The 27,834-nt window shown below is 35.5% G+C and overlaps 1 protein-coding gene and 1 long non-coding RNA gene across 4 annotated transcripts; one reads left to right on the top strand and one right to left on the bottom strand.

The window, feature by feature from the left end:
* The first annotated feature begins 1,062 nt into the window (after positions 1 to 1,062).
* On the top strand, positions 1,063 to 6,235 carry LOC122311751. Of its 2 annotated transcripts, none has more exons than XR_006242855.1 (3): positions 1,063 to 1,220; positions 3,103 to 3,222; positions 3,320 to 6,235. It is a non-coding gene; the product is annotated as an uncharacterized LOC122311751 (long non-coding RNA). The 2 variants fall into 2 exon arrangements; XR_006242856.1 differs by having other exon boundaries at positions 3,317 to 6,235.
* Positions 1,587 to 19,733, bottom strand: LOC122311750 (tobamovirus multiplication protein 3-like). 2 transcript variants are annotated; one of them, XM_043126408.1, is made up of 11 exons: positions 19,321 to 19,731; positions 18,985 to 19,075; positions 18,822 to 18,874; positions 18,627 to 18,719; positions 18,447 to 18,518; positions 6,157 to 6,229; positions 6,020 to 6,065; positions 3,094 to 3,157; positions 2,952 to 3,005; positions 2,554 to 2,631; positions 1,587 to 2,043 (listed from the first exon to the last, which is right to left on the bottom strand). In XM_043126408.1, exons 1-11 carry the CDS (start codon positions 19,486 to 19,488, stop codon positions 1,951 to 1,953), a joined length of 885 nt encoding a protein of 294 aa, XP_042982342.1. In that variant the 5' UTR covers positions 19,489 to 19,731; the 3' UTR covers positions 1,587 to 1,950. The 2 variants fall into 2 exon arrangements, with proteins under 2 accessions (XP_042982342.1, XP_042982343.1); XM_043126409.1 differs by lacking the exon at positions 1,587 to 2,043 and adding an exon at positions 2,096 to 2,401 and having other exon boundaries at positions 19,321 to 19,733.
* Between the last annotated feature and the right edge of the window lie 8,101 nt (positions 19,734 to 27,834).

Raw genomic sequence — 27,834 nt, 5'->3', positions numbered from 1 at the left:
CTTGAAAAGCTCATTTTGACCCAATTGGGTCATGAGTCAAATCTACACTAAGTTAGGACCAAAAGGTCTTCTATCTCAAACTTGGGTCAACCCTTAACCTACCAAGACCTGCATTCCTGTTTGGTTCGAGGTTTCTTAGTCTTGGCCCATTCACACTCTAAAGTTATAAGGCCTTATTAGGATTACTAATGGGCTTGCTCTACTAATCTTCCAAGCTTAATAAACAATGACACTAAGTGTCATGGTTTTAATAGATCTAACTATTCTATATAAATAAATAAAGTAAATAATATATAATATAATAATAATAAAGAAAAATTTTAATGTCCAAAATCATAAACTTAATATAAGGATACTTAGGGACTAATCCTAATGGTTAATTAGACAGGGTGTTACATGAGTGTTATGCCATCGGGCCATAGGCCTCTGGCATAAGTGAATTTACTTTTTTAAAATGATATGAAATATGGAAATATTTCCTTTCTAAATGGCAGGTAGCTGGTACCTTATTTGCATAATCCACAGAGAGAAGAAAACCCTCATTCTATTGCAAGCCATACTGAGAGGTTGATAATCTCATCACTTAGGAGTTGGAGTGCATTGCTAATGCATGTAAAGGATATCAGTGTGCTCGGGATTACATGATCCTTGTTGGTACCCATAGAGAAAATACTGGATTTACCTCTCTCAAAGTGTATCCTACCTACCTACAAGTCTTACTCAACTAAATTTCTTCCCGGAGGCTTTATTATCAATTTATCACTGTACATGCCGTATCACAGCGGTGGTGCATTTTGCTCAGCGTTACGTCCTGCTCTATGGAATTTCAATGCACCCTTTTTCAGTTTGTGTATCATGTGTAGTAGTAGGAAGATCCAACGATAAATAGTCCATCTTTCGTCAGTTCAGTTGAATGAAAATCTGATTGTTTAAGAGATTAATACCAAAAAGTCAAAACCTACCATTCCATATAGCTGGGGGGTTGTAACCAAGACCGGTAGAAAGAGAATGGAGGACACAACAACATCGAAGGCCTGTCCACCCTTCTAAACAACCCTTTATATCACCCTCAACTTCCTAACACAGATTCGTTTTCCTTCCCTTTATCATTCAAAGGTTTATCCCCCCCATCTATTATCGAATATAGAATCCTACGAGAAACAGCTTGAAGGAATACAACCACAGTTTCAGCCATGATAGAAATCCAACCAAACCTCAAGGTATGCTTCCTTTGACCTGGATAAGTCTCATGTAGCTCTCTGCATAGCATCTTCAATCAGATCCATCCTATTCATAATTTTGCCATAAAATAAGAGTACTATTTTTGGAACCATTCTAGCTCAAATTCTTCTGATCTTTTGCTGTATGCATCTTTTTCTAAAAATTGTATTCAAGGATGGAACACATTACTCAACACTTGATGCACTGCTTTGGAAAGCAAATGCCAAATATGGGTATTGGTTTAGAACAACACATATTGTTAAAAACATGGAAAGTCTTCATTCTGAGTGTGTGTTTTTCTTATAACTCGCCAGCACTCTCAAAACAATCCCATACTAACAAATTACAGCAAAGCGACTAAACAGTTTCAGAGGTTCAATAGAGAAGCTTTAGCATTGACATTCACATGTTCTGTCCGTGTCGAACCGAAAAGAACAATTACATGATCCTAGACATACACATCAAAAAGAACATGACACTAACAGAGTCTTTGACATATCCCACAATCCTCAGTACTTTCTTTCAACAAATCTACAATTCCCCAAGGATCACAAGCTGACAGTTCAGAACCCATCATTAAATTGTTACACCAAATACAGAATGGTACTCTTGTCGTCCTCTCGTAGCACATCGTCTATTCAGTGGCTAGATAAGCATCTAACAACTCACCCATCCATTTCTCCTCCTTTTCTAGAAAATGCTTTTCATATTGTGGTATCTCCAATCCCCTCAGCGAATAGGGTGATATTGTGTGATCCCGCGTTTTGGAGGCAGCTTCCTTAAAATGAAGAGGACCAAACAAGAAGGTAATATCTCGACCAACTGAAAAGAAAAAGGAGGAAAAGGAGAAAACTGTCAACCACAGGAACCATTTAATGAACAAAGAACATATAAATCAAAATCAAACTCTAGAATACCACAACAATACATATCCAAACATCATCACTATAGCTCAATTGCAATTTCTGGAAAGGTGTCAAGGGTCAACCTGGATCAATAAAACCCCTAATCACAACATGATGCCCTCATAGATTGCAGCATGATATAGTCTGCCTATATAATAGTATATTTAAAAGAATGAAAGCTTAGCCAATCAGAAATTAGGTTAATGTGCTTGTTCTCATCCCCCTCAGTTCTAGATGAAGATTCAATGCACATTTGCTGTTCAAATAATTGCAACCTGATGACAATCAAGGCATAAGCAAAGATAATTAAAATTCTCACATGCACGCCATTTATGCACGGGCACATGTTTAACTTTATATGAGAATGTCCACATAAGATTATACCTATAAAAAAGACGTCCACATAGGATTATAGATTAAGAATTACCAGGTAATATATTAAGTTGAGAACAGGATGATCCAAAACATCAAGGTCTGCTGCTTTATCAAATGCACTCAAACACATCTGCAGCAAGAGAAAAAAAAAAATAGGTATGACATCATCACCATCAATTAATCAACAAAAATGGACCGACCAAGCAGCATGAAGGATCCAGTGTAAATAATTTAGTTAGTTGACAAAACTCACGTTCACACAATACTAAAAGAAAAACAAATGTACACAATTATGAAATTAGATATCATCAGATTTGTGATCACCCGGTACTGTCTTTGGTATTATATTAAAAGCATAAAATTTGCTTCCCTTTTGCTTTGTTGGTTTAAGAAACAGAGGCAAGGTTAAGGGATATAGTAAAATGGTAGAAAAAATATACAAGGTCTCACCATAATGCATCTCACAAGGAAACATGAAAAACATATGGTGGTCACATAGCCGACCTGAAAAGATGAGACATTAACAACAATTAATAAAAAAAATAATAATAATAAAAAGGGTATAAATGAAAATTTCTGAACAAGTAAATACCTCTTGCAGCTTCTTACGCCGTCCTTTGGATTCTACTGGGAAGCGCTGCAACATCAAGAAGAGTCTGCCAGAAGATGAGAGTTGGAGATGTCAGAAGATCGAACAAAACTTAGCTTACAGAAAACACAGGTATTCGTTAAAATTCATCATTCTGCTAAATCCATCCGATCACATTACCAACTTATTGCAGAAAACATGGATGCCAATGATATTTTTTTCTCAGCAGGATGCCAATGATTTTGAAAGTAGGGGAATCGTTCCAAACAACATAATCAACACAAAGGTATTATGTCACAATTTCTAACACATTGTAGAATAAGCCCAAGGAAATTAATATCTTATATAAATTCTGCCTCTTCACACCACAAACCCATGCTTACCACCACAGCGATCAAAATTTCAGCCACACCTTCACCCAACAGTCAGACAACTACAGGGTGCACATTTCAGAATGATGTCTACAACAGTGGCCAATGGAATTGAGAGAGAGAGAGAGAGAGAGAGAGAGAGAGAGAGAGATTTATTAAGCATCCACAAATAAAGAGCCTTTGCAGAAAATACCCTACTTTGAAGAAGGGCAAGGAGTAAGGCAGCTATGGGATGGCTGATCAGAGTGACCCACCAAAAGAAAACTGCTCATTAATCCTTGAGCACCAAAGCAGGTGGGCTTTGAAGTATTCGGCTGTTTTCCAAGGACCATTGGATATGGGATTTTGGATACGAATAACACCCTCATGCCCACCCATTTAATAAAACATATCTTTCTAATTTATAATATATAAACGTCATCTTCAAAATTTTGTCTTTCATGTTTTTAAGTAAAAATTTTATGGATAACCAACAAGGTAAAACCCCAGTACATAGGATGTACACAAGAGGAGACACCTAGTTACCAAGAAGGGGATTTTTGTTTTTGATTGACACCAGGTGTCTGAGAACAAAGTTGTGACTAATCCAAGGGTGCACAGTCCCTCCTAATTCAAGGGAAAGTCCCCCTAGTCCGATGACCCCTAGAAATTATTTACACCCAAGAGGATTTGAATCTTAAACCTAAAGGGAGCATACCACCAAGACCAAGGCCTTTACAACTTGAGCCAACCCCTACGGGTTAGGAAGAAGGGGAATGAATAAACTACAAAAATAATAGTATTTTCCTCAGGGTCCTTTCCTTTAATTAGTCTTCAGACATTAGGGTCTTTTCCTCCTTCAGATCCGACTGCCTCCCCCTTCATACCAGAGAGTTCAGCCTCCAGCCTCTATCTCAGGCTATTAGTTTATTCTCCTCCTCACCGGCACCAAGATCAGATTAATGAAACTTTTGAAAAAATTTTAAAGAATGGTTTTTATGGGGTTTTATGAAAGTGGTGGAACCCGTTAAAAAAGTGTTTGGATTGAGAAAGCTTTTTAAAGATGTTTTTAGTTGGGTATGAAAACATGGTGAGCTCCATTGAAAATGTGTTTGAGGAGCTAAGAACCAAGAAGAATTTCTCACAAACCTCATTTTGCCAAACATCACAAAGATTCAACTTGTTACAAAGTTTTCCATTTCCCTCGGCCCACAAAAGAAAGATCAAACTTTCTTTTTTACCACTTATAACCCATAGGCAGCTAACTACTAAACTTACTTTCCAATGATACACCGACCTAGAATATTGCAATGTAAATATTGAGCCAAAATTTTCCTATTTACTTGAGTTGCGACTATTGCACTTTTCAATAAAGGATGAATTATTATTTTAAAAAATCAAGTTAAGCTTTCACATGTTTGTGGTCATAAATTAGATAATAGGGCAATGGTAGATAGGGTTTGAAGTTCCAATTTCAATCATTTGTCAAGTTGAAATTTAAAAACAAAGACTAAAGCTAGGAAACCCAATTTTAGATATGAGCTAAGATTAATGAATTAAGGAACTATGATTGACATTGAGAGTGTGAATATCTCCAATAATACAAAACGCTTATAGAAGTCTCACTTTTTTCTTTTAAGAGGGGCACAAATTCAAGCCCTAATGTGTATGAATGCATACAATTTCGCATGTGTTAGTGTATGTGTGAGGCATTTGGATTGCTCTGAAATCAAGTTGACCACTAACTTTGGGTGAGAGTACGTGAGTCACTGACTCATACATGATGCAACCACATTACCAACCGATTGTAGACAACTTGGACACTGATTAACTTGCAATCAGAAAAGTTGTTTGCCAAACAAGGTAATCTACATAAAAGTATTACAACACCAAATTTCCTACCACACATTGCAGGATACAACCAAGGAAACCTTTTTGATAGGTGGAAAAGCCCAAGGAAACTGATACCTAATGCCTCCATTTCCCTCAACCCACAAAAGAAAGATTGAGTTTTCTATTCTATTGATTTTAACTAAATGCTGATTCACTTACAAATGGAAAACTGAACTAGAAGATAGTAAATAAAAACTGAGACATTTTTCACATGATTGGGGTCATAAATTACACTGCAGTGCTCAAGTGGACTGCTTTTGAAGTCCAAAATCCAATCACTTGACAATTTGAAATTAAAAACTCATAGAATAGAGATTGCAGATATGAGTTCATAACAAATAAAGGAGCCAGAACTGACATTGCAAGTGAATGCCACTGGCAATATAGAAAACTGTTTTAAGTCTCACTTTTACTTATATGTTTTTGAACTAATTGGCATTCCACAGTGGGTGATGGGTATGAACACAAGCCCTAATACGTAGGGGTGCATACAATTTCCCATATGTATTATGTATGAAGTAACCATAGAAGATCAAGCTGACCAACAACTTCAAGCGAGAGAAAGGGGATTCTGGTTTGTGCCTTCATATATATGCTGAGTCACAGATTCATACACGATGCAACTGCGATAAATTCGTCTTGATCCAAAAGCAAATGCAGCAGATAAGCAAAAGCAAGAAAATTACCTTCCACCATAGACAAGAAATCCAAGGGCAGCAAACAAAGAGACACCTGCCAAGATATATGGGTCAGGATCGATGATTCGGTATCAGGATAAACAGCATAGTTTCTCTAAAAAAAGGTGTATCTAGCATAGATAAACCTGCAAAGAACATTTTAGATAGGATGACCACCATTCGTACAGGCTTCCACCATAGTATCAACCACAAAGCAATCTGGAAGGATAAGACCATAATAAGAGGGGAAAGCAAATGGTTATACAATAAAAACCACATAAATTTCGTTACACAACACAAACAAAATCATAGTTTAAGTAACAAATAAGAGTACAGAACATGGCAGGATAATCACTAAAATTAACACCATGCATGATGATCCCGCCTCCAAACCTCAATACAGTAATTCAGGTGGATACTGATGAGTGCGGGAAAAATTGGGAGCATAATTTTAAGAATGAGACCTAATATATTAATACAGACCATAAATGTACGTAACACATATGGATGCTCACACCCCCTCAAACATATGTGTGCGCCGCAAATAAACATCACAATGATTGCACTGAATGATGATTGTGTAACAATGTAATTCTTTTTTTCTTTTGGGGTTTTATATAAAGAAGGAAGAAAATTCAACATATGAATCCAAGCTTCCAAAGCATTTTAATACCCACAACAAATAAGTAGATGTTCATTCCACATATATTTGCAGGAACTGACTTTCATAAGTGTTACTGTGGACCTTTTGTGAGAGTGGTCAATAAGGAATTACGAAACGAGAAGAGCTTCAAACTCAAACCATGGAATTTATTTTTTTTATCATTGGTGACTCAAAAAATTTTATTTCTTTTTCTACCTTTCTTGCTTTATTACAGTCTTTTATGTTGGTTCAATGACAATCAGCTGCAAAACAAACACACCGTCTAATCCCAACCCCTTCTATGAGTGTTATAAGGTCAATTTTATAAGCTTACACATACATGTGAAAGTATATATCAAGTAAAGGTTAACCTTAAACCAGTTTTAAGGTCATGGAGAACTTCATTTTCTTTTAAAATTTTTTGTCCTGTCGATTCTCCCCGTCTAGATTGGGGAATTTAAAACTCCATAATCAACTGAATAGATGGAATACATCACTATTATGGACTGAAAAAATCAGGCAGGGCATCCCCTTCAATCATACCAGCCTCGTGGTAAGGAGAAAATAGTATAAAGCTTTGGATGGAAAGCACTGAGGAAAGATAGATAGGATATTGAATCGAGTTGAAGGGCAGAACCATCCACTTCGATTATTAAATACGGTTATGCAGTTTCCCAGCCTAACCTACTAGATGGGGTAGTGCCCTATGATGCGTGATAACATGAAAATCAGATCTGCTAGGTAGACATTATCAAATAGCACCTTTTGATGAGAGATATGAACAAGAGGCTCATCGCTTCTTTCTGGCGACTAGCTTCTCAAGTAGGAGGCTTGGTAAGCAAGCTACATTCAGAAATGGATGGTATCGAGGTTGTGGGCAAAGCATGAGAGCATATGTCAGTCCACGTTTCTACTCAATCAGATTCTTTTTACAATAAGTTGGAGGAACTAGTCCTAAAAATAATTTTAGGTACAACAATGACAAAATTTGATAACGAATGATTCAATTGACGACCACTATATTATAAGAAAAAAAAGTCAGAAGTGGGACAGGCAAAGATGGTGACAATCATAAAAGTAGAGTAAAATATGAGTTCATTAGTCCATACGTGGAGCGTCTATATCTTATACCTCTTAAGCAAAAGCATAAAACTGACTAAGCAACAAATTGTCGATGATGATTCAATTGCTTAATACTAACTTGAATGGATATCTTTTTCGATACATAAAGATGTGAAATTATATTAAAAAGCGTGTGTTGTGGACGATGTACTAATATGGGAAATGGGCTTTTCAGAATAGTAGTGTGAAAAACATTCTCCATAGATGGAGTATCTTCCAGGTCTTATAGATTCGGTATGACAAGTCCAAAATCGTATTTTTGACATGATGTGTAGTGCAGAGATCAAGCCCTACGGGAAGTCTACCAAGAGTTGTTTAGAATGTCCAACAGCAGGGAGGTGTCAATGGCTGAACTTCACCAAGTATCTAAGGGCTTCCCACAATGGAGTCTCTCCTTTATCCGACTAGTGGGATTAGGAAGTGGCTCCATCTAGAAAAAAAGGAAGTTTCAACTTTGAAACGGTGCTCAAGTAGGGTCCATAAATAGAGATAAGTAGATAGAAACGGTGCTTAAGGTGGTAAACATAGCTATTTCTCACATAAGTGATGAATCATAAGGTTTTCATTGTTTTTTTTTTTTTTTTGTTTTGGGGGGGCGGGGGGCGCGGCGCGGAGAGAGAGAGAGAGAGAGAGAGAGAGAGAGAGAGAGAGCATAACTTGGATGGGATAAAAAAAGGTTACAAATGGTGATGGACCAATGGATCTGACGATCCAAAATTCCAAGCCCTATTAAATTAAGAAACAAGTATAGCTATGAATCTAGTAAATGATAAAGTTGCTAGGGCTCTGAGTTCCTACTCAACCATTTTTTATTTGGGCCCTTTCAGAAATCAAAACAAACCAAGGCTCTACAATAACCTTGCAAAAATAAACACAATATGCTGGATAAAAAAAGTTACAAATGGGGATGTACCAATGGATCTGACGAGCCAAAATTCCAAGCCCTATTAAATTAAGAAAAAAGCATAGATATAAATCTAGTAAATGATAGTTTCTAGGGCTCTGAGTTCCTACTCAACCATTTTTTATTTGGGCCCTTTCAGAAATCCAAACAAACCAAGGCCCAACAATAACCTTGCAAAAATAAACACAATATGCTGGTCAAATCAAACATGTTCACTTTCTGCATTGGCTTAAGATAAAATTCTTTTCATCCCCATTTAAAAGTCTTATTTTTTGGTTTGGATGTCCCGAAAAGCATATTTACTTTCTATGTCATTATATATAAGTTTTTTTTTATTGCCCATACTTTTCCTAAGAAGCAACAAGATTGAATTAAATTCATGCCATTTTTACTTTTTTATTTATAATCAGGACGTTTCAAACCAAGGCATATAAAATGGAACAAAGTATATGCATGCACTTAACATCAGTCTTTCCTAACATTAATGGCATCAAGAAACAAGACACCAAGCACCAACATATACTTCAATGAGGGCAAAAACGATATTTGATGCTAAAGGGGGAAAGGAAAAAGGAAAAAAAATCATGTTACCCATTGTTGATCTAATCGAAGGGAGGTCCTTTGAGGCCAAGATGGTCTTAACCTCGCATGAAGTTACCGATTTTAAATATTTGAACCCGGCAATTGACCTTGCAAACTTTCACCACCCCCCGCGCGCGCGGGGGGGGGGGGGGGGGGGGGGGGGGGGGGGGGTTTAATGCAAAATCAATACTTAGTTTTTAGATTTTTACAAATCGTATGCTTAGGTTTTCATCTTTTGCAAAATTGATACCTAAACTTCAAAAAATCCACAATTAGGTAACTTCATCAATCTCCCATTAAAAACTAATAGAGGATTGATTAATTTGATTGGCTGACACGGGGTATCAGTATGTCACATCAGCCAATCAAGGACAAATGCACGACATATTAATGTCATTTAATCTATTAGCAGGTATCAATTTTGCGAAAGCTGAAATCTTAGGCCTCAATTTTGTAATAACGTGAAAACCCAAATACTAATTTTGCAATGAAATCTTTTTTTATCTATCACTTTTTTTTTCCCTCAAATTTTTATCTATCACTTAGTTACGACATATTATTGTTATGAAAGAGAAATAATGATTCTTAGTGGGAAATTAAATAAATCCATTCCCCCAATCTCTTCAACATAAAAAGAGGGGATTGAAATAGGGGGATCCCTATATCCATTACTATTTGCTTTCGTAATGGAAGCATTTAGCAAAATGATCTCCGATGTTGCGGAGGGGGGTTTTACATTTGGCTTCTCAGTGTGAGCGGCAAATATTGGCTCTCTGAGTGTATCTCATATCTTATTTGCCAATGATACCCTGTTATTTTGTGAGGCCAGCCATTAACATATCTGTGTTGTGAAGCTTTGTTGCTCATCGATGTGAGAATAGCCATGGGCAGTACTTTTCAATCGTAGAGTATGGTCAAGCGGGAAGAACTTGTTTGCTCTGTTTCCCCGAAGGTGAAGATGGGTGGGGTTGGAGAAGGTTGAAGGAAACTGTTGCAGAGTTGGTCCATTCAAGGGGAACAAGGTCGGGACCCATTGTTGGAGCTCAGGTGAGCAAAGTAGTAAGGGGGGTGAACACTGTTGATCGGTCTTTCAAGGAGGTTCTCACGACGGTGGGACCAAGCCACGAGCAGAGGAGGGGTGTTGGAGGTGATAGAAATTCTGACGGGGTGGAGCATCGAGCCCCGCACCATGTACGGGGTGCAAAAGTTGGCAGGTTGTGTGTTGGGCAGGAGGCATGGGAGACCCGTAGGCATTTGATGGATTTGCAAGGGCAACTGAGGAAACTGCAAAAAGAGGAGGAAGTACATTGGCACATCGGGTTGAAAAAGAAAAGAAATTGGAAACGGGATGATGGAAGGGGTAGAAATGGAAAGGGACCAGAGTACTCAAACTCCTATCGGGGGCCTTATTGGAGTAAGAAGGTTGGGCCACAATCTCAACCCAAATCCCATGAAGAACCCCATAACACTCACGTGCTTTCTGGAGGGCAGCTTTAGGCTATTATGGAAAGGGCCCAGCCCAAAGCCCTTTCTGATGGCAACAGGGCCTCGTCAAGTGGAGGGCTCTATGGGTCCTGGGCTTCCTCAACCCAGCTTCGCTAAGGAGTCCAATTTCGTTAGGGAGAGTCCCCCGACTCTCTACAATGGCTCTGTGGAGTGCATAACTGAGACGCTGTCACTCTCGCAGTCGGTGGATAGGGTAACAACGAGCCCACAAACGCTGCCAATGATGGTGGTGGGGCATTCCAGTGACGCCCAAGCGGCGTTGAGTGATCGGGTAGAGCTAATGCAGCATGCGTGGGGCTCTCTATCAAGTTTGGCAGGCCTCCCTCCTGTGAGGGGAGGACAGACGGCCCCGATAAGCCCTGAAGATACGAGATTGGGTCCGATTGTAGCCTTTGTAAGTCCAGATCGCGAGATGGTGGAGGAGGTCGATGAAGGGGAAGGATTCGAGGATCTAATGCACTAAGTGGATCGTGATCTGGGGTTTCCTAAAGTATGTGGTCAGTTGGGGTTGGACAATAACTCATTAGAAGATGAACATCAAGGAATTCAGACGAGCAGGATGGAGGACCCTGTTCCGTTGAATTTCTGCTTCCCGGCTCAACCGAATGTCTCAAATTAGGTCTTTCATAAGGTGAGTGAGATCCAAAAATTTGTGGGGATTGAGTGTGATGGTTATGAGGACCAGTTTTTGGCTCTGTTCATCGCAATTGAAGCGGGACATAGACAAAAAACTAAAGGTGAATCGAAGAAGCATCGTGAACTTAAAAGATTGACTTGGTCAATGAATATGGAGGGTAGTTGATGCAGGGGTAGGATGAAAGGGAAGGGGCTGGACATTCCTCAATGAAACCCAAGATTGTGTCGTGAAATGTCCGTAGGCTAAATGAGATCAATAAGCGTTTACGGATCAAAAACTTGCTTCGGGAGTGGAAGGCCGACATTGTATGCCTACAAGAGACGAAATTGAAAATGATTAACAGGAAAATTGTGAGAAGTTTGTGGAGTGGAAGTCATGTGGATTGGGTATTTTTAGCCTCTAATTGGGCGTCGGGAGGGATTGTGGTGATGTGGGATCGGCAAGTGGTGGAGAAGGTGGAGGATTTTGTTGGGCAGTACACGGTAGCATGCTCGTTCAAGTGTCGCCGATAACTTTCTGTGGGCTTTTGCAGGTGTCTATGGTCCTAACTTAGATACAGATAGAAGTTCAATGTGGGAAGAACTAGCTAGGGTCCATACCAGGTGGGAACTCCCATGGTGTATTGGGGGAGACTTTAATGTTGTAAGATTCCCAAGTGAAGTTTTGGGTAGTAGAAGATTGCGGACAGCTATGGAGGAGTTCTCGAAATGTATCTTTGACCTGAACTTAGTGGATTTGCCATTAGCCGGGAGTACTGCTACTTTGTCTAAATAACCAGTCATGTTCTCGACTAGATCTGTTCTTAATTTCACCATAATGGGAAAGCCATTTCCTAGATGTATGGCAAAAGCGTATGCCCCGTATTGGCTCGGATCATTGGCCTATTTTGCTTGATTGTGGAGGAGTGCATAATGGTCGTTAGCCATTTAAATTTGAGAATATGTGGCTAAAATTGGAAGGTTTTGTAGATAGGGTCAAACAGTGATGGTCTTCCTATCAGTTTCAAGGTACTCCCAGTTTCATTTTTGCAGGTAAACTGAAAGCACTTAAAAGAGACCTAAAAGTGTGGAACTCAGAGTCATTCAGTAATGTTGGGGAAAACAAAAAAATAAAGTTGCTGAAAATTCAGGAGATAGAGAGGCTTCAAGAGGTACAACCACTTACCCAGGAAGAACAAGATCGAGAGGCTGAACTAGTTGCAGAGGTTGAGAGGATGTTATTATTAGAATAGATGTCTTGGTGCCAAAAGTCTAGGACTTTGTGATTGAGGGAAGGAGACCGAAGCACGAGTTTCTTCCATAGAATTGCAAACTCTCATAGGAGAAATAATAATATTGAGATGCTGAAAATCGATGGGGCAAAATGTAGAGATGAGCAAGTAATCCACAATCATGTAGTTGACTTCTATGAGAACTTACTAACGGACCAAGTGGGATGGCAGCCCCCACTGAATGGGATGACCTTTGATACCATTGGATCGATCGAGGCATCACACTTGGAAAGGGATTTTCAGGAAATAGAGGTTTTTGAAGTAGTAAGGAAAATGGCAAGGGACAAGGCTCCAGGACCTGATGGATTCTCTATGGGATTGTTCCAAGAGTGTTGGGAAGTGCTAAAAGAGGATCTCATGAAGGTGTTCCAAGAGATTTTTGCGACTGGAAAATTTGAAAAAAACCTTAACACCACTTTCCTTGCATTGATACCTAAGAAGGTGGGGGCTACGGAGATTAAGGAGTTTCGGCCTATTAGTCTAGTGAATGGGGTTTATAAGATAATCTCTAAAGTACTTGCAAACAAATTGAGCAAAGTGATCAGAAGATTGTCACGAAGCCTCAAAACGCTTTTAAAAGGTAGACAGATTTTGGATGCGGTGCTAATTGCCAATGAATGCCTTGATAGTAGTTTGAAAGCTAGGAACAATGGGATCATGTGCAAACTTGATATGGAAAAAACTTATGACCATGTTAAATAGGATTTCCTTCTTCATTTGCTCAGGAGATGTGGTTTAGGGGAGCGATGGAGTGCGTGGATCCATTGGTGCATATCTACAGCAAAGTTCTCTGTGTTGGTGAATGGATGTTCAGTGGGTTTTTTTCATAGTTCTCGTGGTTTGAGACAAGGAGACCTGTTGTCACCCTTGTTGCTAGTAATAGTTGTGGAGGCTCTAAGTAGGATGCTCTCGGCTATGGTTGCAAATGGTCTACTAAACAGAGTCCTGATTGGTACTATCAATATTTCTCATTTACTGTTTGCAGATGACACTCTTATTATGTGCGAGGCAAAGCAAAATCAGTTGCAAGTTTTGAAAGCTCTACTCTTTTGCTTTGAGGCAGTTTCCGGGTTGAAGGTGAACTTAGAGAAATCAGAAATGGTACCAATCGGGAAAGTTTCAAACATACACCAGTTGGCTAGGACGTTGAGGTGCAAGATTACCGCCTTTCCTATGACTTATCTGGGACTTCCATTGGGGAGTGCTTCGAGGGCGCCTTCATTATGGGATACAGTGATTGAGAAAATAGAGCGAAGACTAGCGAGGTGGAAGAGAATGTACTTGTTGAAAGGTGGAAGGATTACCTTGATACGGAGTACTCTTTCTAACCTTCTTACTTATTTTTTATCTCTTTTTCTGATACCTACAAGTGTGGCAACCCGTATTGAGAAGTTCCAGCATGATTTTTTGTGGGGGTTATGGGAGAGGAGTTCAAGTTTCACTTGGTTAACTAGGGGTAGGTGCAGCGTCCTATCTAGGGGGAAGGTTTGGGGATTAGAAGTTTAAGGGTATTTTATCGAGCATTATTAGGCAAGTGGCTGTGGAGATTTGCTAGGGAATCAGACACTATGGAAATTGGTGATTGAGAAGAAATATGGTGGCTTATGGGGGGGGGGGGGGGGGATTGGTGTACTACAGAAGTAAGGGGGGCCTATGGAGTTGGGTTGTGGAAACATATAAGAAGAGGGTGGGGGGTTTTTAATCGTTATGTTAAGTTTCAGTTGGGTGTGGAATCGAGGATCAAATTCTGGAGAGATGTTTGGTGTAGCAACAAGGCTTTACAAGACCTGTATCCTTCTCTTTTCCAGATTGCAAGTGCTAAGGATGCTGCAATGGCGGAGATCATGGAGATATCAGGGGGACAAATACTTTGGAACATTAATTTTAGTAAGGCGGCACAGGATTGGGAAATAAGTATCTTTGCAAATTTCTATGGCCTCTTATACTCTATAAGACCAAACAGGCAATAAGAGGATGCTATGTGGTGGACTCTAGCAGGCAAAGGTACTTTTTCCGTTCGTTCTTTCTATAAGGCCCTGACTCAATAGCCCAATACTCAATACCCTTAGAGGAAGATCTGGAGACACAAGGCACCTCCCAAAGGTTCTTTCTTTGTATGGACTACTTCTTTGGGCAAGATTCTCACCACTGATAACCTGAGGAAAATGAGGATTACCATTGCATATTTGTGTTGCATGTGCAGAGGAGGGGGAGAGTCGGTTGAGCATCTCCTTTTGCATTGTGATACAGCTAGGATTCTATGGAATGAGGTTTTTGCTCGAATGGATTTGGCCTGAGTTATGCAGAAGACCGTGGAGGCAATTCTAGCTAGTTGGTCAAACATAAGAGTCAGGCAACCAATTAAAGAAATTTGGAAGATGATCCCCTTTATGCATTATGTGGTGCTTGTAGCAGGAGCGTAATGAGCAGACTTTTGAAGACCAAGAGCGATCGTTGAAGGAGCTTAAAATTTTATTTTTTAGAACTCTTTGTAGTTGGGCTATTGCCGTGAATTTTAATGGCATGGCCCATCATGATTTTCTTGTCTCTAATGTGCCTACCTAGTTAGAGCATTAGAGTTGTGTACTGACTTTGCTATTCTTTGTTCAATATAATTTATTTATTTATCAAAAAACACATATGTTCATTTAGGGTTCTCCTTCTACACTTCGAAGTCATTTATGGATTGAAGGTGAACTTGGGCAAATCATATGTAGTTCCAATGGGGAAAGTGAAAAATGTGGATAGTATAGCTTCCATATTGGGATGTAAGATATCTCATTTACACATGAATATCTTGTGTAAATGGAATAGAAACTTGCTAGTTGGAAGCGGATGTACTTATCCAAAGGTGGCAGAGTCACACTTATCAAAAGTACCCTCTCCAACTTACTGACCTATTTCCTCTCTTTATTGATGCTTCGATCAAAGGTGGCTTACCGCATGGAGAAAATACAACAAGATTTCCTATGAAGGAATGAATGATGACTTCAAATTTCATCTAGTAAAACGGGCCATAGTTTGTTCCCAATTCCAGGAGGTTTGGGAATCCAAAATTTCCAGCTTTGTTGGGCAAATAACTATCGAGATATCCCATAGAACATGGAGCTTTGTGGAGAACAATTTTAGACTCAAAATATGGTAGAGCATGGGAAGGTTGGTGCTCGAATGAGGTAGGTGGACCATATGGGGTGGAGCTCTGGAAGCACATCAGAAGAGGATAGACTAAATTCTCTAGCTTTACACGTTTTGAGGCAGGTGACGGGTCCTGAATCAAATTCCACCATGACATATGGTATGGTGAAAGGGCACTCATGGAAGCCTATCCAAACTTCTATGGCATAGCGAGAATGAAGGAAGCCTCGATTGCAAATCACCAAGACCAATCTAATGGCACACCCTAATGGAATGTAACAATTTTTTAGAGCTTTCCATGACTGGGAAGTCAAAGCAATCTTTGAACTTTACAATCTAGTATATTATGTTGCACTTGTGGGTTTTTTTTTTTTTTTTTTTTTTTTTTTTTTTTTTGGGGGGGGGGGGGGGGGGGGGTGATGTGAAGACAAGCTTTTTTGGTGCCCCTTAGTGAAAGGTAACCGCACAGTCCACTCCTACTAATCCATCTATAAGCATAATGCCAATCCATTCCCGTAAAAGAGTATGTATGGACAGCTTCTTTGGGGTAGAGTCTCACTATCAACCACCTAAGGAAATGCTGAATCATAGTCTTGGATTGGTGTTGTTTGTGTAAAAAGAGCGGGAAATCCGTTGATCATCTACTAATAAATTGTGAAATTGCCACAACTTTGTGGAATGACTTTTTTGCTAGGGTGGGTGTTGCTTGGGTGATGCCAATAATGATGATCAGCCTCTTAGCTTCATAGAGAGGTCTCCAAGGCACTTCTCAAATTGTCGCAATTTGGAAGATGGTTTCGTTCTGCCTATGGTGGTGTCTTTGGAGGGAGAGGAATGAAAGAAGTTTCAAAGATTGTGAGCGATATATGGATGAACTTAGAACTTTCTTTTTAACAATTTGTTCCAATGGTTAATTGTAATTGATTTTAATGGCATGAACATTCATATTTTTTTTTTTATTGGCACTAGGTGTCTAGGAACAGTGTCCCGATTAATCCCGATGGTGCATAGGCCTTCCGATGGCCCCTAGAGATTATTTGCATCCAAGGGGATTAACCTTAGACCTAGGGGAGCATAACCCCAAGCCCAAGGCCTTTACCACTTGAGCCAACCCCTAGGGTTTTCATGAATTTCTTGTATCAATAGAACATCACTCATAGGCGTTGCTTTTGTATATGACCCATGTACTTGGACTTTTGCCTATTCTTATAATAAAATCTTTTTTTTTAGATCGATAATCAAGGCATTTTATTCATAAAAGTAGACAAAGTCCAAATACATAGAAAGTATACATGAGAAATAATCAATAAAATTTTATTTACCAATCATAAATAAAAAATAAAAAAAAAGGATAAACAAGAGCCAAATTCTGAACCTAGATCTAGGCCATGAAACCATAGCATATAAATTTTCAAAGCCTGGGCTTTACCACCCATAATCATGCATACCAACTGGTGGGTAACTGGCCCCATTGCAAAAGGCAACAAACCAAGATCTAAAAAAATCCCACTAATATGCGCATGCAAGAATAATAATTGTTTAACATGAATAACATCATATAGCATGACACCAATATGTACTTCATTTAAAACAAATATATATATATTTGATGCACAAGGGATTGGAAAAGGCTATATTATCCACTTTGTGATGCCATCTAAGCAAGGCCCTCTAAGATCAAGATTCAGTCCTAACATTTACCTCACATGAATTGGCCCATTTAAAAAGAAATGAACCGCTATACTTAGCTTGAAAGCCCATGACCTTTACTATTACATGAACAGGGAAAAGAGTGTGAATAGAGAAGGACCGATGAACCTAAATCTAAGTCACAAAATCAATAATATTCCTGTTTTTGAAGCACAAGCCTCACATCCCATAACCATCTATGGCCAACCAACAGAGGTCAAACATTCAAACAAAAATGGGTTTAACGTGCAAGTACACACTCTATGTACCATTGGTACTCAAATTTCTAATTATGGGATCTGTCCAGTAACTACACCCATAGCAGAAAGCAACATATGAAAAAAACATAAAATTTCTAATTCATTAGCGGCTTGACATCTAACAATCAACCTTTCTTGAAGCCCCCAGGACCTTCCACTCGATAGAAGCCCAAACATTTCTTGTAATTCTCATGATTCCTTCTTTTTATATATTTATTTTCATGATTCTAGAATACCTTCATACACAACCCTTGGATAGTTAAAAATTCAAGTACAAATATAAGAACACAGAAGGTTCTTCAAATCTTTCATATTCACAACGGAAGATTTTCTTTTATGAGTATCACAATGGATGATTTTTGTAAGTATACAAAAGGTTCACAGAATCTCAACTCCGCTATACAAAAAAGTCCCTCAATATTAAATTAGCAGGAGAAATTATGGTATAGAAATACCATAAGTTGCTTCCACCTAGCTCTAATTACTCTATACATTTACCAACTCCAAACAAGTAACAAAGGTAAGAGAGAATAAAATAAGGAGGGGGAGGGGCGTAACAGCTAAAGGCAATTTAATGACAATGCTCAATTCATGAAATAGAACTAGCTTCTCCACAAAGGGAATCCAACTTCAAGACGTCTCCCATTTGCCAGGACTTTGAAAAGGGACAATGGGAAAGAAATTTCACCTGAACAGCATAAACTACTGCATTAATCGTAATGAAACTTGGTCTCAGTCCATCAGTAGATGCAGCACGTGCCTGTTTTACATTCAGGACAACAGTGTTATTATCAGAATACCGTTTGTGCAGATAGGCCTCATTATTCCAAAACAAACCAAAAGCAGATAGCACGTTAACATCCCTAACCTGGTAATAAATCTCTGCCCAGAAAAGGACCAAAAGCGCATATGTCGTGAAGAAAGCAAGACTTGGCATATCAAGCAAGACATGTTGGATAATCTAATGGACATACCCAAACCACCTACGTGTTAGATATACAAATAAAATAATAGAAGCTAAAGATTAAACCTTCTGAGAACAACATAAACCATCAATTTTAACCTCAGGTTGTATCTTCTGCATCTCCCGACGAAAGATAAAAACTAATGATCGAACTGCAAAACAGGAATTGTAATCGGTAAAAAAAAAATGATATACAATTGATTGTAATCAACAGAATAAAAAATAAAATTAGAATCTTTTTTCCGATTCAAAGGATACAAACCCCCATTCACCAAGAAATTAAGGAAGTGGAAGACCTTCTGCGTGGTCCATCCATATTCTGGCACTCTCAATTGTATCCGAATCAGTTGAACCTTTAGGGGAAAAAAAAAAATCCCAAATCACCAATCGTATAATTGAAATTTAAATTAAAAAATATATATATGAGTAAAACCCTAAGAGAAATTAATTCGATATGACTTAGCAGAGGAAGAAGGAAATGGCAAACCCGTCAAATTGCCCAACCACACAAAAAAAAAAAAAAAACCCTTCAAGGAAAAAGTAGCATAACGTGTAGAAAAATATACACGTACAGGCATATAGAGAAGACAAGACATACCAGAGCTACGGCGGCGACAACACCGTAGAGAGCCGCGAGGACGTGAAAGATGCGATCCTGCCAGACCGGAGAGTGGTTAATTCGCTCCCACCAATTGGAGGCGTCTTGGAGTTCGTACGCCGCCACTGCCGTCGGTAATAATAAGCCAATACTACTGCTGCGACCCATTCCCTTTAATAGTAACTCCCTTCCACGGCAACCCCCCGGCGTCTCGACGCCACACCCAGCAAACCCTTGCTTTTTTTTTCAAATTGTTGATGAGGATTGTGCGATATTTACGATTCTTGCTTCTCTTAAAATAGTGACAATTCTAACGTATAATCTCGTATATATAGACGAAGGCACTAGAGCATGTTAAAAGCTAACATGAATTCGACAGGACTTTCTTATTTACGGAATTTTCTCCAAATGTATTTTACTATTTTTATACGAAGTTGGATCTTTAAGGATGTAAATATTAGCCTGGACAGCACGTGCACAGGATGTATTTAGTTTCTCGTATGACGTGTCCTCCTCTTCTCAATCCGTCTCTCACTCTCAAAAACACCTCCATATTTGATTTTTGTTAGAGAAGAAGTGTACTCCATCTTCCTCCCCTCCCCTCATTTTTTTAGTTTATTTTTCTTCTTTCAAAATCAAAAAATCAAATCTTTAATTTTTTGACATCTCTTAAGAAACATGTACAGTATAATAAGATTCTTAAACTACAAATTATTTAAAGGATGGTGGCAGTTTTCTAAAAATAACTACACGCGATCCTCATGCACCACATTTTTCGACAGCTCTTCTAGCCACATGCACCACATCATTAGAATCGCCACCACTAAATATTTCAGATCTAATTTTTGTGACTGAAAAAATATAAATGTGTTGCTTTTATATGCTGTTAAAGTTTATTAGAAATGGTCTAAACTATAATTCATCATTTTTCATTCTTATTTTTCATATTTTATAGTAAAAATAAAAAAACGATTTTGTCTCTTAGACGGTTGTGTCCGTAGAAATTAAGTCTTTCTTTTTTATGAAGAGTGAGACTGAGTTTCTGTTTAAGTAAAATACTATTTTTTAAACGTTTATCTATAGAGAGTATCAGCAGCAATGAAGTCCAAATCAATCTAGTGGTGTATTGGTAGAGCTCTAAATAGTTGATATGGGAATATCCCTACTTGTATCTAATTATGGATGTAAATTTTTCTTAATGAATGAATTTTCCTTCAAAAACAAAAAAGTTCCTCTTATCCCAAAGAAAAAAAGAAAAAGCTCAACAATGCTACAAGTTAGAATTAGTGCATGTTTGGGATTGCGGTAGAAAATATTACTTTTAACTTAAAGCTTAACGCAATAAGCTCTACTATTAAAAAACTATTTATTGTTTGGGATCCGTATATCTATAGCACTTTTTATTTGGTTGGAAACAAATTTAAAAAGAACTTTTTGACATAAAAATGACATAAAAGAACATATACTTAATAAAAATAAAATATTATGATAAAATAATAACAAAAATAGTCTAATAGATTTTTCAATAATTATAATGAAAAATAAAATTTCTTTAATGATGCATAAGTGATAGGAGAAGAATGAAAAATATTGATATGCAAAATCTTGAGTAGATTATACGGGAATAATAAAAAAATATAAATTGGCAAAATTGTCATTGTGCTAAAATGATGAAGGTCATTTCGTAATATATATAGCACGATAAAATACGGATTATTTTTTCTGAAGTGCTTCTGACAAAAAGCATCACTTTGATACTTTTGTTGAAACGTAATTTTCTATTTTTTCTTAGTTTAGAAATACTTTAATGTAAAACTACCAAACGGTTAAATTTTATTATATAAGTACTTTATACCGTTCTATCGCACTTTTTAGACTTTCCACTGCAATTCCAAATAGACACTTAGTAGGTAACCCTTCCTTTGTATCAAAGTCCATGAAAGCTTTTGCGTTAAGGCTCCGTTTATTTGGCTTTAAAATGATTTTTTAAATAATTTTCACGATTTTTAGTGTTTCGATATGATTGAGAAAATCGGTTATTAAAATAGTAATGATTTGTGTTATGGTTAGTAGGTAAATCCTTAAGCAGTCTCTTTATAAAAAAGTAAATTAATATTAAAAAAATATTAAAATAACAAAACTTTTAACTTTTTTAACAAGACTCACTTTTTTACAAAACATCTACTAAAGATTTATACATTTTAAAGTTATACATAGTATTATTTTATTAAAAAATAATTTTCACCATTAAAAAAAAAAATCTAAGCTTTTGAAAAAGTAAAAATGTTCAAAAACTAATTTTCAATCCTATGAAATAGTTCCAACATCTCAATTAACGTTGTTGCCCAGATGACTAACACAAGAGGGGAGTGAATTGAGTTGTATTAAAAAAAATAAGAATTATAAATCAAATATATAATATAAAATATAAACAAAATATGAAATAATAATAAATATAAAGAGTAAGGGTAAAAGAGAAGCAAACTCAGTATGTTAACGAGGTTCGGCCCCACTGCCTACGTCCTCGCCTCAAGCTACCCCTTGAGGATTCCCAAATTCACTATTCAACCTCCTTCAGGTGGAGATAGAAACCTATTACACCTTTGAACAACACCGCTACAAAGGATCCGTGTAGAACACCCTCTATACTTGCAATCACTTTACACATGGTGATTCAACTATTCCCCGTGTAGAATACTTTCTACACACACAAGGGTTATACACACAATTTTTCTGATACAAGAGCTGATAGTGGGTAGGTTATCAGAAAACACTCCTCAATGAGTAAAATAAGAACAATACAGTGCAAACTATATCTCTCAAAATGAACAAGAATTAAGGCTCAATGCTTAGAGAAGAGAGAATGAAAGTTTTGAATGAATGTTGTATGCTCTTAGTGTTGTGAATGTAAAGCTCTCAAATGATCTATTTATAGGCATATGAGACTTCATATTCAAATTTAAAAAGATTCACATGTCAAAGACAACATCATTCACTTTTTCAAAAAATTCAAATAAAAGGTTCTTCTTTTTCAATTGTCAAAGACAATATCATTCACTTTTTCAAAAAAATCAAACCTAATCTTTTACTTTTGGCATATGACAAAATGAGCACACTTTCTTTTTCAAAAAAAATTCAAACCTAATCTTTTATTTTTTACATATGACAAAAGGAGCACACTTTCATTTTCAAAAAATTCAAACAAAATCATCTACCTTTTATATAAGTCTAAAAAAGTATCAATCACTTTTAAAAATATTCAAATAAAATATGCACATGTGAAAGATGACAATTAATCATCTTTAATATTTTCAAAGTTCAACCCTTTAATCAAGGCATGCACATGCAAAAGATGACAATCAATCATCTTTCAAAATTTTCAAATTTAATTTTCAAAAATATTCATGCACATGTGGAAAATGTATTTTAATGTTTTATGATAAAATATTAATTTTGAGCATTAATCCTAATTTCGAATTTTAAGAGATTTACAACATTACTCTATGACTTTAATGTGAACTTGTTTCCTTCTTGCTCATACTTGGTTCTTTGATGTGCTTGATTCCATTGTGTGAACAACTTGAACTTGAAACTCCTTTATTCTTTGAATTCATTTGTTATCATCAAAATCCATGTGTAGATTTATAATCACATGAAACTTAAAACCTTGGGTTCAATAAACACTATGTTATTTCTCTCCTCAATTCTTATTGGGTTTCCTTTCTCTTTCGATCTTTCTTATCTTCCTCCTCCCCGGCGAGTATTTTTAGACAAAAATTACAATATTATTAAAGAAATGCTTGCTTAATCATTAAGGAGAAGAAAAAAAAAAAAAAAAAAAAAAAAAGCTACATGGGCTCCCTAGTATTTTCCTTTTGAGATTTATGAATTTTATTTATTTCTTTATTCTTTTATATTTATTTTAATTCTTAATACTTTTTTTAAGTTTCGAAATAATTTTAATATATTTTCTTTTGTTCTATGGCATAAAGCACATGCCATGTTAACATAAGAAAATGACTAATTCAATTAATCTCAAAATCACAAACAGTAAAAAAATTTAATTAAAAAGGACAAAAAGAAATTTAATTATAAGACAAACCACGAAGATTAATTTTGTATTTAAACAAAAAAAATAGGAAAAATATTCTCTCACGTGATAGTCAATCATGAAAAGAAAACATTTATTTTCTTGTAAAATAATTTTTTAAAATATTTTAGGCAAAGTGTTTCTTTTATATCCAAACAAATGGACCGTTGATTAATCACGAGTGTCAATAATCATAAATAAATAAATAAATAAAAATAAAAAATAAAAGAAAATTTAATTAGTAATTCCCTACGCTTTGCCTAGTTTGGAAATTCCATCTACCTTAACTAATAAAAAAATACGTTACAATTGGACTCTCTCGCGTAGGAAAGTATTTGTTATTTTTAAAAATGGAATTCAAATTAAAATAATTATGATAAATTAATTTTATATATTAAAGGCAGATCTTCCTTCGTTACCCACATATTATCGTAGCTCTAGCAATATGGAACTGGTTAGAGCTCGATCCACCATTAAATATAATAACCGTTTGGTTTGATTTAGTTCTGTTTGGATATAAAAATTATTTTATTTTATTTTATTATTATAATATTTTTAAAATTTTTATATAAAATATAATAAATAATTTAATTTTTTTAAATTTTAAAATAAAAATAATATTAAAAAATAATATTTTATTTAATTTTTAATTTTTATTTTAATTCATTTGATCTCATTATTCAAATTACATCTTAATAAATTTGGCCACCAAGCGATGGACCATGGTTCAAGAGCAATGTTACATATAGTCGTGAAATTGCAAACGCTGCGCAATCACTTTGAAAAATAGTAGAGTCCACGATTAAAAAATTAATTTTTTTTCATGTGAGTCCTATATTAATTTATTTTTTTCAAAACGACTGCATATCGCTTGTACAACCACGACTGCAAATATCATTTCTCATGATTCAATGACCACCACATGGAGGCTAAACCCCATTTGGAATTTTGAAAGCCAAATCTAGCCACCTCTAGGCACTAGATGATTGAATCCAACCACGAAGAATTTTTTATAGTGATATGGTTCAAAATTCATTATAGTGAGGGTGTCATAAGGCTTGTTGCCTGGTAGGCAGTCGTGGAATTATGAACTTTTACGAGGAGGCTAATTTTTCTTTTATGTGAAACGTTTATATAAAATAAAAAAATTATAAAATTATAAAAATATAATTATATATAAAATTAGATTTTAATAAGTTGCTATATATATATTAATAAAATTTTAAAATACATAACTTAATATATGTTTCAAATTTCTAATGATAATGTTTTTTGAAATAATATTAATCTATTATTATTTTTGTAATGAAATATTTAAAATTTATTTTCTATATAGAAATTATTAAGTGATCTTTTAAAATACTATCTTTTATTCTAGTATATAAGTTAGTTTATTAAGTTTCATGCAAACTCTAGATATTTTTATATCACATTAAGTATATAATATTATAATTGAGAGCTTAAATAAACTTTTTTTACTTAATGAAGTCTAGGATAAAAGCTCTCAACCAATGTTTTAAATTTCATTCCGATAATCATTATGGTTTAAATACTGGAATGGAATATTTTGATACCGGTGCATTCCGATGTACCATATATTATATATAAATATTTATATGTCTATATAAACCAACAATTAATAGAATAAATACATACATACATATAAATATATATATATATATATGTAAGTATGTATCATGTATATGTGTATATACACGGCAGAATTCAAAATTTATAAAATGAGTATAAGTTGAGAAAATCTCAAACTTGAGTTGAGACAAAAAAGCAAACTAGAAGAAAAATAAAAGAATAGATAAATTATTTAAAAAAAATAAGGGGACATATTTAAATCTACAAAAAATTAAAATTATATAAATATATTTTATATTCAAGAATTAATTAACTACCATCTATTTTTTAAATTTACAAAAATGTCATTCAAACACGAGAAAATTACAAAAACAGTTCAAAATAGAATAGAACTCGAAATGTAATTCCGGTTAAAATAGCTAGAATTTGACTAGAATGATCAAAATGGGCTGAAATTTAGAGCGAAACAAAATAATGAGATATAGTGTACCGGATACTAGACTGGAACAGAAAATTCCGGCCAGAATGCAACAGAATTTAAAACTATGCTTTCAACCATTTTTCATGTAAATCATCAACTTTAAATGATTTTTCTTATATTTTCACTTTAAATTCTATATTAAGAAGTAATATTGGATAACAAAAAAACTTTGAGATTTTATTTAATAAGTTTATTATTTATTCTAAACTTGGTTTTAATTTAATTTTGGTGAGGTTACATTCTTGAAAATTAAAAATATATAGAAATTATACAAAATTTTGAAACTATAGTAAAAAAATTGGAGAAAGATATTTCTAGATATATTAAAATTTGAAAAAATTTTAGAAAACATGTGAGGATGGTAATTTTGGGGGGGGGGGCATTTGCTATATTTATAGAATTATAAATAAAATATAGGGTATTGATTACGCCCAAAGAATAACGCAGTAGTTGTAGCACAGCTTTGAGGTGTCGATTCCACAGGGAGACAAATTAAAAAAATAGCAAAAGGGACAAAAAAACTAAAGAAAAATATTAAATAAGTAATAGAGAACAAATATTAATTTTAAATGTAAATTAAAGTGAAGCAAAGTGATTAACGGAAAAAGTACTCAAATTTTACGAACGGTAGAGCGTTGGAAATCCCTTACACAAATCCGATATTTTAATTATTTTTAATTCATTGGATAACACAATTAGGAACTCAATTTACGAAATTCCCAATCGGAAAGTATAGATTTATAAACCAAAATTAAATCAAATGTAACCCTTTGAAAAAACATTCACCACTTTTAAAATACGTAAATTACTACCCATATTGAGAAAATCCAATGACGATAATGTACTCAGGGAGCGATATTGTAGCAAAAAACTAAATCAATATAGATAAATAATTAATCCAAACATAATCAAAGAACTAATCCATTCAATAGAAAAAGCATGACTGAATCTATAAACAGAATAAATTCTATGATTATTCGGAGAAGAAAACATTAATGATGAATTGAGAATGATAAAACAAAAAAGTTTTAGCAATTGAAAATCAAATACATAAATTAAAAATAAATTAGAAATACCATCTAATGTGCAAGTTCATCCCTAACCCTACTTGAAAATTTAGTTATCCATAAATATAATGGACAACAAAATTTTTTAGAGAAAACTGAAGCGAACGGTAGCCATGAAAGTGCTTTTCTCCTCTCTTTAGATCTGCGTCTTGTGCCTCCTCCTCCTCCTTCATTTCGTGCTAATGATATGCTTATATATGGTAGGAAGGAAACCCTAATGTCCTCTTAATTTTCGCATAAAAAAATAGCCTAAATTTTAGAACTTATCTTGGCAGCCACGTACAGCCTTCATGAATTCGAATTTGGAAATCCTTATTAGAGACAAAGTTATAGCCCTTTAAAATAGATTTTTAATGCATTAAGAATCGTATCAATCTGATATGTGAGTAAAAAGATACAGTCAAAACACTAAAATATGTCCAAACTGTCTCCTAGCGAATTTCAGACTTGGATTTCTTGTGGTTTCATTTTGTGATTTTTTTTTTCTTTTCTTCCAAATTGCTCTCAAATCTCATAAATGTCCTCCTTTGAATTTGACTGAGCTTGACTTGCTTTTTTATAAATTCTGAAATTAAACATAAAAAAAAACTGCTTAGGAGTATCCCAACGTAAATAGAAATTCAATTAAAGAATACACATTAATTTCTCTAATTTCTATTCATATTTTAGCATTTTAGTCCAATAATAGGGTATTTAGAGTGCACTTTCGCACACTCATCACACCCTCAACTTACTCATTGCTAGTCCCTAGCAATTTTCATGTGAAAACGACGAAAGAGATTAAAGAAAATCACACATAAAAGTCATCAAGTCACACTTTTTAAATTCACATATCAAAACAATTTAAAGAATCCAATAACCCATCAAGATCAATCCACCTATAGCAATCCACAGAGTGTGTGTGTGTTCTCCAAGCCATAATCATCTTACTACTAACCTTGACGCATGCAACATCAAGAACGTTTCAAGCAAAAGGTTCAACTCCATAACTCACAGGTATAATAGTGTTTCGTGTAAGGGCTTTTTCTATGGAGTTGACAATGGGTGTATACACACTCTTATGGAAAATTAGGCAATTATGTACAAGCAAACATTGATCTTATGATAGGAACACTAACAAATGAGACTTCCACCAATCTTTCCAACAACTTACTTAAGATCAGAACGGTCAATACAAAATATTGTAATGTGGCTTGGTTTCGGGGTTATATGAAAAAAAAGGATGAAAGGGATTCAAAAATTTTCAAGTACATACAAAGGGAATTTTATTAAATATTTCAATAGAC

Source organism: Carya illinoinensis, chromosome 5 (assembly GCF_018687715.1).
Source record: "Carya illinoinensis cultivar Pawnee chromosome 5, C.illinoinensisPawnee_v1, whole genome shotgun sequence".
NCBI lineage: Eukaryota > Viridiplantae > Streptophyta > Magnoliopsida > Fagales > Juglandaceae > Carya > Carya illinoinensis.
The sequence above is the reverse complement of the archived record's forward strand: the minus strand, read 5'-3'. Positions and strand labels throughout refer to the sequence as shown.